The 14496-nt window shown below is 36.4% G+C and overlaps 1 protein-coding gene across 1 annotated transcript in view; it reads left to right on the top strand.

Moving 5' to 3' along the window:
- The window catches only part of PIEZO2 (piezo type mechanosensitive ion channel component 2), a gene marked incomplete in the record, with an annotated part of 2710318 nt that overhangs the window by 2649026 nt on the left and 46796 nt on the right, over window positions 1–14496 (top strand). The window contains 4 exon segments of the mRNA XM_044067359.1: window positions 345–437; window positions 5216–5388; window positions 11408–11524; window positions 11830–11909. Of these exon segments, the coding sequence (XP_043923294.1) occupies window positions 345–437; window positions 5216–5388; window positions 11408–11524; window positions 11830–11909 (463 nt within the window).

Genomic DNA, 14496 nt, shown 5'->3' with positions numbered 1-14496 from the left:
ATGTGCTACCTGTCGAGTCTGAACTTAATCGATCATGGAGAGCTGATAGCAGGCAGCAAGGTGATACAAATTACACCCAAAACAGTTTGGTTTAAAATATAATAGCAACAGATAACCACCCTCAACACATTCAATATGAAAGCTTTTAAGAAAGAATATTTATGTTTTTGTAGTGGTTTATTAGAATTTCAGAGTATTTTATATGCAAATATCTATTCTTAATATTTTTCTAGAACTAACTGAGCTCCGTATGTGAAAGATAAACATGCTATATCAAAATTGCTGTTAAAGTCTACATTTTGCCTTACATAAACAGTTAAACTTTACAAATCTCCCTCTTTCAGCCAATTTTCACCATGAGTGCACAGCAGAAGGAGCTACGAGATCTTACATCTCATGACTTTGAGAAGCTAAAAAAAGATGTTTCATCATTAGCTGTAAGTATTTTTTTCCTAAGCAGAATGACAATGAAACACATTCTTCCTATTGGTATTCTCTGCAGAACTGCTTAAACAAATCTATAGAGTATTTTCACTAGTGTTGACATGATGTTTTCAATTACTCTTTCTTCAGCTGCATAACTACTTCAGAAAATCACTTTCCATTGAAATGATACTTAGATATCTATTGCTGTCACTCTTACTTGAGTGTTGTGACCTCCACACATTATGTATGACCTTTTCCTTTCTGTGTCACAGCTAAAATTCAGGAAGCTCGTTTCCTGGGAAATTTCTGCAGCATTGCCTTGATTGATTAATTGAAACCAACAAGGAAGAAACTAATGAAACAAGCGAAGTAAGCAGACCAAAACTCCAAGCAAGATCAGGTTAACGTATTTTTTAATAAAAGCGTTTTCGCTCCTAGCCAAAACCAGGAGCTTCCTCAGACAGTATAAAAAAGGCGCCAAATCACTTTTAAACACATCTATGTGATGTCATATCCTGCGCAAATACCTCATTAAGCATAATTTAAAAGCTCCAATTTTTTTAAAAATGAAAAGATATACAAGGCAAGTTAATTACCAAAACATTTAACCATATATTTACACCTCTAAAAGAGACTTTATATAATTGATGGTAAAAACCACAATTAATATTAACTCTTCTTAAATGTGTACTTACTTGGGTTAATTTCATAACTTGACATACAAATAGATGCCCCTAACACAAATGTGTACCTATATTACATATCCCCCAAAAAAAGGAGGATTTTGATATATATAAATTACAAAAAAATTTTTCACAAACATGGCAATAAAGTGAAATGGGGTAAAATTTCCTGTGTGTTATGAGATTATTTTTATCAAAGGATGGTATCAATTCCTAAGATAACTTTTGTATTTTAAAATGATGGATATATTGCACAAGTCATTTAAACCAGGTGGGGAAAAAGCGTTTAGTAATAGTTGCCATTCTAATTCTTTTAATTCAAGGAGTAATGATTGAGGGCCCCCCCTAACCCCCACTTTCACTCCATCAATTCCCATAAAGGAGAAACTGTGTCCTATGTTGTCAAGTACGTGTTTTGAAAGGGCGTTATCAGTTTTCTTATTTTTTATGGCATAGTTATGTTGGTAAACACGGTCCCGCAGTTTGCGGTCCGTTTTTCCAACATAAAATGCCGGACAGCAGTTACAAAACGCGATGTAAATGACGGACTTAGAGTATAGAATAGAATAATCTCATAACACACAGGAAATTTTACCCCATTTCACTTTATTGCCATGTTTGTGAAAAATTTTTTTGTAATTTATATATATCAAAATCCTCCTTTTTTTGGGGGATATGTAATATAGGTACACATTTGTGTTAGGGGCATCTATTTGTATGTCAAGTTATGAAATTAACCCATCCCCTTCATTGGGCATGGGCTTTTAAATAAGTCCTTGAATTGTTTATAAAGAAATTAGTTGTTTTTGTTATAGCACCTGACAATTTGGGTCATTTTGTGCTTTTTTTGTAAGTACACATTTAAGAAGAGTTAATATTAATTGTGGTTTTTACCATCAATTATATAAAGTCTCTTTTAGAGGCGCCTTTTTTATACTGTCTGAGGAAGCTCCTGGTTTTGGCTAGGAGCGAAAACGCTTTTATTAAAAAATACGTTAACCTGATCTTGCTTGGAGTTTTGGTCTGCTTACTTCGCTTGTTTGATTGATTAATTGGTTGATTGATCAATTGATTTTATATTTTGTTTACAGGGTAGAGCATGGATCATAGCTTGACTAATTATAGACTCAGCCAAAGTTGTACTCATATAGTAACAACTTAACTTTTCAAGAATATGATAAAAGAGTAATGGCACATGTAATGTGAATTTATCATTTTTTTAAGTCGGGCCATAGTTTGTTCAGTGAAAATTTGAGGTAGTAACTCATTGTACAAAAGTTCAAATGGGTTGTTACAGGACAGTGATAGTGAAGTTACAGTATTGTCATTGTCATGGAAGAAAAGCTGTACTCAAAAAAACTTTCATATAAGTACATATTTGCAAAGGCAGAGTCCTTACTACTACAGTGGAGAATAGGAGGAAATAGTGAAAAGCGAGATGTGTTAGCTCATTGGTGAAGTTAGTTAATCATGTACAGTGTTGTCTCCAGCATACTGGTATTTCCATCTATGCTGTTCTATTACATACTGTTTAATTCACTTTTCAGGCTTGTTCACTGGGATAGACCAAATGAGCAGCGAGCTACCACTTTTCAATGGAGGCCTGAGGAGAAAAGCTGTAAAAAAATCCAATATTACACAAATAAACAGAGGTATACAAATAAACAGAACAGAATGTCATTAATTAATAGCAGCATCATGTGAAGAGCTATGAAACATATTTGGAAATGAACTTGAGAGAAGGAGAGAAAAGGAGGAAGCTAGAGGACTAGTATTAAGACATAAGAGAGAATGTTTTAGGATAGGTAGAAGGAAGAAGATGGAGAGGTAGAGGACAAGGAGAGAGAAGAGGAGGAAGATGGAGGATTAGTATTAAGAGATGAGACAGAATGTTTTAGGATAGATAGATGGAAGAAGATGGAGATGTAGAGGATATGGAAAAGATTTTGGACCTGTAACTAAGGGTATAGTGCTTGGAAAGAAAAGGAGGAAGTAAGGGAGCAGCACATTTATCATCCAGGAACTGTGCTGATACAAAGTCAGGTATTTTAAGATATAATTTTGTTTGTGCTTTAAAATAATTGGTGTTTACTCTGTTTCTTATAGTGAAACGAAGGGAGTTGCAAATTTTGCCCAGGAAAGAAGAGTAGAAAGAGTCACCAGCTGAGCTGTTAACTTTTGTAACAGTTCATAACATTTTGTCAGTGGATCTCAGCTGTCTGCTTGGGTTATATTTTTCAAACTAGGGTATTTGTCTGGATGATAGATGAGTTAACAGGAAGTCGCCAGTTGAGAAAATGTAAGGTAATGTGTTAGGTCTAACCACTGAAGTTTTTTAAGTTCAAACAGTGATGTACCCTATAATGATGATTGGCAGCTAATTTTGCCATCTTATTATAGCACTGTTCCAAGAGTGGGTGTTGAGTGGATTGTAGGTTAATCAAGATGGGTGTAGCATAAAACAGTATAGGGATGACAAAGGATTGAGCAGTTCTTTTTCTGGAATTTTCTGTGAGGTATTGCTTGATTTTATAGAGGACGCCTAGCTTTTGCTCCAAATTTTTACTGCTTGTATTATGTGATGATCAAGTTTTAAACTTTCATCAATAGTGACACCTGGAAGATTAGGTATGACTTACTTGCTGTATGTTTATGTTGTTAGAGGAAGGGATATTGAAATGATTTTTCTTGTCCCTTGAATAGTTTGAGGTAAATAGGATCAGATTTTTTTTTTAGGATTAATCAGCAACTGTGTATCAGACAGCCAGGCTTCTATGGTGGAGAAAGACTCTTGGGTGAGTTGTTTTAGTGTATCTATGTTGTTAGAACAGTTAAATTGTCTGCATACTGTATGACAGTTGCTTGTTTAGAAGTTAGGTGGAGATCATTGATGAATATATTGAACAATAGTGGATTGAAAACAGATCCTTGAGGGACACTCACTGTAACGGGAAGGGAAGAAGAGCTGTCATTTTGACATGTTACTGCCTGTCACCTATTTGAGAGGTAGCTGGAGAACAAAGATAAGGACGTTTCTTGTATTCCTTGGCAAGCTAGGTTTTGAAGCAATTTCCAGTGGTATAGCATGCCTACCAGAAAGGTGGCTTTCTTTTGGTATAACATATGAACATTGATAGGCTATATAGCTCATAGTGCAAGATGTGTAAATGTACTTCCAGCTTGCAGCGAGTTGTTAGATATTTGATGCCTCTTTTAACAAAACATGGGTAAAAAAATGAATTGTTACCTTGAAAATTACCATGAAAAGGAGGTCCATTCTAAGGTTAGGTACTGTCAAAGTGCAAATGGTCACAAAGTTCAGTTGTTTTTTTATTCCCTGTGATCCTATTCAGTCAACAATGTGACAATTTATGCATATGACTCCTTTAACTATACTGTATTACACCTTGCTGGCATGAAAGTTGTCTTAATCTTCACTCAGTTTTTATGCATTTTTGAGTGTTAACTGAAATTTACCTTGATGTCTACCTGCTTTAGTTTGCTTCAAAGCTTTCAGTCAGATAATCTGCATATTATTAAATAATTTAAAAACAACCAGTGATTTTATATACATCTCACCAAATGTCTCCAGCTGCAATGTGTCTAAGGTACATTAACATATATTCATGGTTCAGATTCCATACATAGCATCTTATGTAGTTCGTAAGAGTGGAAAGAGGACAAGCATTGAAAAGACAGCACTGTGTAAATGAGTTCAGATCAATATTCATATAGCTGCTGTCAGGGGTTTTGTGCAAATGCTGTAGTTGGCAAGGTTTGGCTCTGTATACCGACATGTGGTGGACACTTCAGTGGGGTAATTTCCTTTCCCCCAAGGTGCAGTGACTTTAGAATTTATTATAAGTAGATAGAGTCATAGCCCTCTGTATGGAACATGGTGGGGAAAATGTTTTAAATCTGCATTTGGATAGCCTACAAATTTGTAATACGTACATCTGCACAAACCTGTATCTTCTCTCTTTTCTTAAGGAAATGAAAAACTTTTGCTAACTTGTCATAGTTCCTTTGTAATTCTTTTAAAAACCACATTATACTATACTGTTTTTGGCTGTTATATTCAACATGTCTCATTTCCTTTTTTTCAGTCTGCCCTCCAGTTCCTTGAGGCTTACTCACATGAAGATGTTACAGTAGCCAACCTAGAAGGAAATTCAAATTCCTTGTGGACCATCAGCCCTCCAAGTCGAAATATGATGATAGAGAGGCTAAATGACACATCTTCTGCCTTTTTCCTTGTCATATCATGGAGCATTCAAAGGTAAACATAGAATAACTTTTAATAACAATGTTAGTATTACTTAGCATTTCAAATTTCCAATTTTAATCTTTTCCTCACACCAACAGCTGATCATAATCATTCCCCCTCCCAAATATCTGCTCTCCTTGTCAGGCCTAGCCTCTCCAGACTAGAGGTCCACCATCTTGCACAACACTGGTAGAATGGGTCATTTTTATGTTGCAGAATGGTGGAGGTAGACAAGAGATAAAGGGTCATCCAATCCCAGCATTACCATTGCACAGGTATTTTTCCTTAAGCCCTACCTCCCTCTGACATGCTGTGTTGGATGAGAGGGGTGTACATATAGCTGTGCATAAACCGAACAGCATGAAATCTATGAGTTTAATGTTAATATTTTAACTATGAATGCATTTTTAATTTAGCTTGTTTTTTTTATTTTGCAGGCACACAGCTGTGATATGTACTGTGTTTGGGCTATAAGTTTGTCTAGCAGTTAGAGCAGATGAGTAAAGCTATGAACTGTTAATTATGTGCTTCCTGTAGTGCATGGTTTGATTCCCTCAGCCTTCATTTGTCTTCTGTGTAACTCTGACAAAGTAACTTCACCAGGTAGTGCTCCTATGCTAGGCTGCTCTAGAAAATGGACACTTGTGTCCAGTGGACTGTTCTAGCCTATCATCAAATGCATTACACATTTGTTTTCTGGGTTCCTTCACCCTTCACTTAAGTGCTAATTAGTACTTCACTATATGCTGAGTATGAATCTCAGGACATCTCTTGCAGTTTGATGGGTTGCCTGATACATTTACACTAAATGTGACTTTCTAGAGAAAAGAAGTTTACTATTTCTCATGCTAACTCTGCTTTCAATGTCAGTATATTTTTCTGTAAAATTTGAAATAAAAGATTTAAATGAAATCAAATTTATGTGATATTGTAAAAGTAAAGAATAAAATAGCATGCACACTCCCATACATTAAGAGCATATGTGGTCATTGGGGAGATACACCCAAGATATTGGTATGGCTGCCAGGGACCTGATTCATTAACTTGCACATGGCTTCATTTGTCCACTATCCCCTGGGTAGTCTCTGGAGGTGTATACTGCAACGATTCAGCATTAATAGCCATCCATCTAGTTCATACCTGAAATGAGTGATGTCAGAAAGATAGCTATTCCTGATGGCAAAGAAGACACAGGGAAGTCAAAAATGAGATATAGATGTCCTACAAGCATGTAACCCCCACCCAAAAAATAAATATGAAAAATCAGCATGTTGTATGAGGTAATAGTTCTGTTTTTTGTTTTGTTTTTTGTATTACATGTGGACTGCTGAACATAAGTTAATGCAATATTGATATTGTCCTCAGTTTTTGCTTTATTTGTTGCACTAAATAATTAGTTCATTAATGGGTCTGGATTGTGTAATATAGTCTAAACATGCTAAACATGTCGCATTTTAACAATATATTTTTGCAGTTGCTTTTTTTACAACCTCCAACAAATGAAAAGGAGTTGACATTTGTCAGGTCATACAGTCTGCTTTATTAAAAGTGATGATCAGAACTGTCTGATGTTCAGTATCCTTTATGTAGTCGTTCTTGCATATTACTGTGATGCAGTCTTCTCTGCAAGACTGGATTGTAACGACTTCTATATTTAGGTAAAAGCTGAAACGCTGGCAGTTAGTGCAAAGGACTAAAGTTCTGACTTGTTAATAAGCCGCTTCCCGTGACAAGGGTTTGAATCTTTCCATCGCCATTTAACTAATGTGTGACACTGAGCAGGTCACTTAACTAGAGAATGCTTTCAAGGAATTGTAAATTTGGATTAACCTACTTAATGGCCTCCAGAACTGCATACCAAGTAGCTATGAGCCTGCTGTCATTGATGCCAGCCATTCCATATTGCATAGCTGATGTACCTCAGAAAATGTTGTGGCAATATCACCAGCACACTATTTTTTTAATGTAACATAAGCAATTTATTCAAGGGCAGCAGGAACTGCATATGTAGAGGAAGCACTGAAATGCATAGTTGCTTGCCAACCTCATCCTCTACATTTGTAATAGTTCTCTTTAATGTGGAATTATGCTGAGTTTTACTATTGCAGACATTGTGCATATTGACTTAGCATATCTTATCAGCTGGTTAATATTTCTGACACTGTCATGAATACACCTCTGTTTAAACTGTGCTACACATGGCTGTATCTTATAGTATGAGGCAAGTGATCTTTATACAGTTTCATGTAGTTCACCCAAAGACACCAATAAAGTAAACATAATGTGTTTCTTCATAACAATAAGGAGGTGGTGTACACAGTCAACAAAGGGGCTATAACTTCTGGTGGGGCGGGGGCTCTCTGTGGATGAAATTACCTTATGCTCTACTCTTTTGGTCATTTTTAAATGGTCTTTAATCTGGCTAATGTACTTGTATGTATGAGAATCAGTTGAAACACTTTGGCTACTGTGTGTTTGTGTGAAACAAATCTGAAATATGTAAATGTTATCACTATTATTGCTGTTATTTTTCACAATTATCACTATTATTGCTGTTATTTTTCACAAGGCATCTGAGAAGGATGCAGTCAACAATGTAGCTATAACTGTGGGATAAACAAGTGTAATTTAAATCAATCGTGAAGGTGAATCCAAAACCACATGCAGGGGTGAGGGGCTTATAGTTTGAAAACTGCTCAGCAACCAAGGTACATTTAATCTGCCACTGGTCAGTTGCATTTTCTATTAATGTGAAATTGTATTGCTCATGCTAACTCTACTTTCAATGTGAGACTGTGCAATAAAATTTGAAATAAATTTTTAATTAAGTCCAATTTCCTGTAATCATTACAAAATTCAATAAAAAATAATAATATGCACACTGACAGATATGAATGGTGTTTATGGTTACTGGGGAAAGAACCAAGTAATCGGACATGGGAATGGCTGTGGGTGGGGGGGGTCTTGGTCCATTACCCTGCCTAAGACCCCATTTGATCATGATCTGGCTCTGGATGACTGTTTTGTTTCACCATATAAATAAGCTTTATTTTTATAGTTGCTGCACTGATGGTTTGATTTTTCTATATGCTGGTAATGTAGATGAATTGTTAGATTTTTAAGCTATTTAAATTCCACTACTTCTTTTTTAAGATGTACAGCACAATGGGGTTTTGATAAAACTGCTATTTTATAGATCACCATTAGTAAACACTAAGATGGCAATAGATATCTTTATGATATCTGCCATAAGCCAACTATTTCAAACACATACACTATACAAGTAGTGATCCAAAATTTACTAAGAACAACAGGATAGCATTGTGAAAGAACAGCCAGTTAATGTTTCTAGGCTGACTACATTCTCTCTCTCTCTCTGTCCCCGCCCCGCTCCCTCAAACACACAGACACACACACACACACACACACACACACACACACACACACACACACACACACACACATATATACACACACACACACACACACACACACACACACGCACACACACACACACACACACACACTCTGGAGGTAATTACATTTATTGTTGCCCCATATCTTCCCTTCCTAGTATGATTCTAGTTGACACATCAAATACTTTATTTGCTAGGCTACTCTTAATATTAAGAAATTTATGGTTTGTTTGGCCTGCCCCATAACACTTTTTTTCTTCTTCTTCCAGAATATATCAAAACAACATTTTTCTTTGCATTTATGATTCATCTCTCTCTTTCTTCATAACCATCCACTTACCGTTATTTCACATATTCACTCAGACACTTGACTCATTCTCTTTTAAAATTTGGGATGTATCTTGCCACGACTGTTGCTATTGATTGGTGCCTAACCAAATATTTCTGATCACAGGCACCTATCGGTGTTCATCGATCCATAAATACAATTTTTGGCCTAAAGTGATGATTTGTACAGTGTGTGGATATCAAAGGGTGGTATGAAAGGTAGGAAGAGCATTTGGGGTCTTCATACCAACCCTTCTAAACCTACTCAACACTAACTTACCTGATTAAAACAACTGTTTCCTTTGTCTGTTAGGTGTAGAATAGATGTGTACATAAACTAAAACTGGGAAACTTTGTTCTGCTGCATTCTGCTTGTCAGCTGTAAGACTACAACAATTTTATATATGTTTACACCCTAGGCATGAATAATTAATCGTGACAATGGCATTATAAAAGTCTTTCCATGTTTGGGCTTGCAATATTTAGAATCAGTATGTTACAATCTAAAATGTTGCAAACTTTTGTGTAGATTATTTTGCAGTGGGTAATATTCTGGGAAATGGGGTGGAACCTAGATGTGCAGTCAATCTGCTGATACAATGTCTTTTTGCTATTTACTAACAACCGATACAATGTCTTTTTGCTATGTTACTAACAGCCGATACAATGTCTTTTTGCTATGTTACTAACAGCCGATACAATGTCCTTTTGCTATTTACTAACAGCCGATACAATGTCTTTTTGCTATTTACTAACAACCGATACAATGTCTTTTTTGCTATTTACTAACAACCGATACAATGTCTTTTTGCTATTTACTAACAACCGGTACAATGTCTTTTTGCTATTTACTAACAGCCGATACAATGTCTTTTTGCTATTTACTAACAGCCGATACAATGTCTTTTTGCTATTTACTAACAGCCGATACAATGTCTTTTTGCTATTTACTAACACTGACAGTGGCTTAGGCAGTGTGGTAACATTCCAGTTTGATTTACTCTTCAGGTTATAGCATTCTGTAGAAACAAATACTGAACATTCATTGAAAGCGAGAAGTAATTATATAAAAGTTAGTTGTTGAAAGCAGACTGCATATAGAGTGTAACAGCTGGCCCTACGTCTCCAACAGTTTGATGTTTCCCATTTACGACTTATTTCTATTTATTCCATAATGGTTGTTTAACATTCAAAACAGAACAGACACCAGGAGTCTTCTTCCCCTGCAACTATAGCTGATGCAATAGCAGATTCACAGAGTAGTCCTGTCTGTTTATGCAGGGATCTGTTTCAGCATTACTTACTATTACTGACTGTTATAATCAAGACAAAGTTGCCAGTCCTAACAAAAGCAGTCTGCAACTATTAGAGTAGGGTGGAATCAAATATTTGAACTGATACATGCATTTTCCTGTTTTAGAAGGGTCATATACTGTTACACTGCTACCATCAGCACATACATAATCCATACAATTCTTATCACACAGTCAGGTAAATAAGGTGTTTTGTATATAATAGTAGTACTGCGGTCTTTCCCCTAATTCAGACTTCACCCCAGCAGCTGGCATCCTTGCAAGGTCTAAAGATCACAGCAAAAGCAAAGAGGGTTTTAAAAATTATAGTAGGTTGAGTATCCTGTAAATTCTATGAATCTTTTACAACTATATGAAAGTTGGTAAATCCAGACCTTCTACCACAATTGATCAAGAAATCTGATAAATCTAGACCTTCTATCCCAGGTGAAGTCTAGGAAAACAGTCTGTATTGCCACGAATGTGACATGAGGAAAAGTGCTTTAATTTCTCTAATTAAGTTTGCAAAGTTTGCAAACCATGTTAAGTGATATGTAGCCTGTTTACTATGGGGCTCAGTATGTACAGAATTCATCAAACTGTGAAGAGAAGAATCTAAATGTTAGTGTTACATGATCAGTTACAAAACCAAGAAAAACAAGCGCATCAGTGTATGACTCCAGTAACTCCAGAAAAAAAGTATCCACACACTAAAAAGAAAAAGAAAACTGGAATCACAAGTAGCTATATTTTTAAGAAGACAAAACTTGTCATCAAGAGGCTAATATACAAGAAGGAATGTCAAGGAAGTAAAGATTTTAAAAAATAAATTGCCTTAATATACCGTAAACATTTTGTTTTGCTTTTTCATTATTATGTCTAATTTTGAGAGTTATTTTACACTGCATTCACTTCACATTTGACTCCACCTTATTTCATATTTTTCATTAAGCAGATGTTTAATGGCTAACATGTTATACTTCTTTTTAAATTTAGAAATCTGAGTCTTGGTGCTAAGGCTGAAATAGCATCTGACAAGCATACAGTCAACTTACAGAACAAAACTAGAGAAAGCCTTGTCAAGATGATGGTGGGGGAAAACTCAGAGCCTGTGTAAGTTTCTATTTTTGTTAAATGCAATTAAATATATTATTCCAGAGATTAAATCAGAATACGTATGGAATAAAGATATGATTTCTGCATCAATAGGCAGTTAAACTGTGATCATTAAGAGATAGTTCCCTGTGATTTGAATCAGTCAAATGGAGTTTAACTCAATGCAAAAATATTTAAAAAGAAATTGAATGTCATCTCAGTTTCAAACTATGAAAAATATCAGCATAAAAAGTCATGTGCTTTAATTAGCAGATTTATAATATTAAATTGAGGGATAACCATATTATTTTTCTTGTATACAGGACATTAGAAAATATGTATCCATATTATATAAAAGCACCAAGTGATTCCAATGCAAAACCAGTAAAGCAGTTTTTCAGAGGTGAGAATTTTTATTTTGTTATTATTATTATTATTTGATATTTCCAAAAGGTAGATTCTCAGTTTTACAAATGTATTAACATGCAGTTATGGACCTTTTAAAGTTATTTATATACTGAAAGCATCAGTTCTGCTTTGTTCTAAAAGTTGTTAAAGAAGTAACCGGATAAGGGTTTCCTCAATGAAGCAGGCATCCTAATATAGTTTAGGAAAAAGTACTTTTTTATGTCCCAGCTTCTGTGGCAAAAATAATGCAAGCTATGAAATGGGGCAGAATTATGAGTTTTTTACTCTTTCCAATTTAAGAATGGAAATGTTTTCATTTGTGCTAATTAAGACTGTCTACATCCAATCTTGTGCAAATGTATCAATACATCGAGACAACCTTAATCATCATCTCCTTTTGGCTTATCCTGGTTAGGGGTCACCACAATGGAATAACGGTCTGCAGAACAATTGACAGTGGAGTTTTACAGTGTTGAGTTGCCATCCCAGCACCCAACCTTCCACAGAAGGCACACACACACACACACACACACACACACACACACACACACACACACACACACACACACACACACACACACACAACACACACACACCTAGGGCCAGTTGAGAGTATCCAATCCACCTACAGCATGTCTTTGGGATATGGAAGGAAACTGGAGCAACTGGAGGAAACCCAAGCAACCACAGGGAGGACATGCAGACTCCACACAGAAGGCACCCCAGCCGAGAACCAAACTGGAGAACCTCTTGCTGTGAGACGGCAACGCTAACCGCTGCACCACCATGGCTGCCCTATCAAGACAGCCTTAATCTATTTTAAATTTGATAAGAGATAACACTGAGCACAAAAGCTAGCAATATAAAATTGATTTACCTATATAATAAAAAAATATTTTTTTCATTTGCCATGTTTATGTTTTCTTAGTTATTTTACAGTTTACAAAACTTACACTTCAGTTACAGGTTTGGGAACACACAGAGCAAGTAGACTGAATAGTCTGACCTGTTTCTACCTGTATATACTGCCAAAAACAGGAACATTTCTCTTAAAATGCTTTGACTACAGATTCATGAAGGTGACATGACCAAAACAGTATCTCAAAGAGAATTTCACCAGTCTAGAGTTTCCAGAAAGAAGGATCTGAATGTAAAAATGGAATGAAATGCATAAGGTAGTGTGCGATGCCTTCTTGACCACCTGCTACCTTATTATTCTTATTCAGAACTAACCGTGGTCAGCACTGCAAGGTTAGTGGAGCAAAGGGGGTGCTCAATATAATTAGTGGAATTGGAAAGCTATCAGCATATTTACCATAATCAAAAAGCCCAAAGCAGAGGTAGCACCGATGTCCTTCACTGTAAGTGACAGTCTGTAGCCCAAGGTTCCCAAGCATGCCACATACAAAGACATAGCTCAAAGTTAAGGTACATTGCAGTGGTACTATGCCTTGCAAATATTCAGCCCTTGACACTGCCTGCTGCCACTTAGTCATGTAACAGATTACAAAAAAGTGTCTTAATGCCTTTTGTTGTTAGACAAGTTAAGAAGTAAAAGTACACAAACTGCTGCTATTGTCTTCCCCCTCCAAACATACAAGGATGGGAAGCTCACAGAAACCATAAGGTTTAATGTTGCCTGGAACTGGCTAGGACTGCAGCACCAGCAAGTGGCAGGAATTAAGTGATACAATTGAATCAACTGCATGAACTGGTTTAAAGCTGAAAAACGTATTGCAATCACCATGAATGCACCAAAAACTTTGAAAGGTAACAACTTCCTACAAGTGCAAGACTGTTACATGCTATACTAACATATGCTGTTCATAGATAGAATACTCCCAACAATTTCAAATGATAATGCCTGGAATTCAGAAAGACTCCCTACTTCTCATGTAAATTGTGATTCAGAGGCAGCATTAGACAAAATGAGGAAAACCTCATTATCACCTAATTTGCATGTCTCTGAATCACCTGTAATTACTGCCAGTGCTAAACAGCAAGTTTTGATGGTAGTTACCACTGGTGGCCCATGCAGCATGTTGGCATAGGCACCATCATCATTCAGTCTCCCACACACATGCAGATATTCACACGAGCACACACAAACACACACACACACACACACACACACACACACACACACACACACACACACACACACACACACACACACACACACACAAACAGCACACATTCGGTGAATATAACATACCATATCTCTCAACCTCTTAACTGCAGTGGTGGTGCAGCGGTAGTGTTGTCGCCTCACATAAGACGTTGTCCTGTTTGATTCTCAACTAAAGCATCTTCTGTGTGGAGACATGCATGAATGGGCGTACCTTCGTTGAAGGTTGTGCATCAGAGCTGGCAACTCGGCACGTAAAAATCTACTGCCAATCATTATCGGACCGGAGTTCCACTGTGGTGACCCCTAACTGGGAAAAGCTGAAAGATACAACAACATCTCTCAACCTCTTGACTCAAAAAATCTGGACAAAGCCTGACATAATGGGGGTACAAAGGCCCCAAAATAGGGACAGATTTTAAATACTGCTCTTATAAACTTAGAAAGTTGCTGG

The sequence above is a fragment of the Protopterus annectens genome, chromosome 3.part1 (assembly GCF_019279795.1).
Source record: "Protopterus annectens isolate FY-2018-M chromosome 3.part1, PAN1.0, whole genome shotgun sequence".
Taxonomy (NCBI): domain Eukaryota; kingdom Metazoa; phylum Chordata; order Ceratodontiformes; family Protopteridae; genus Protopterus; species Protopterus annectens.
Note: the sequence above shows the minus strand (reverse complement) of the source record. Positions and strands in the feature narration are given on the sequence as shown.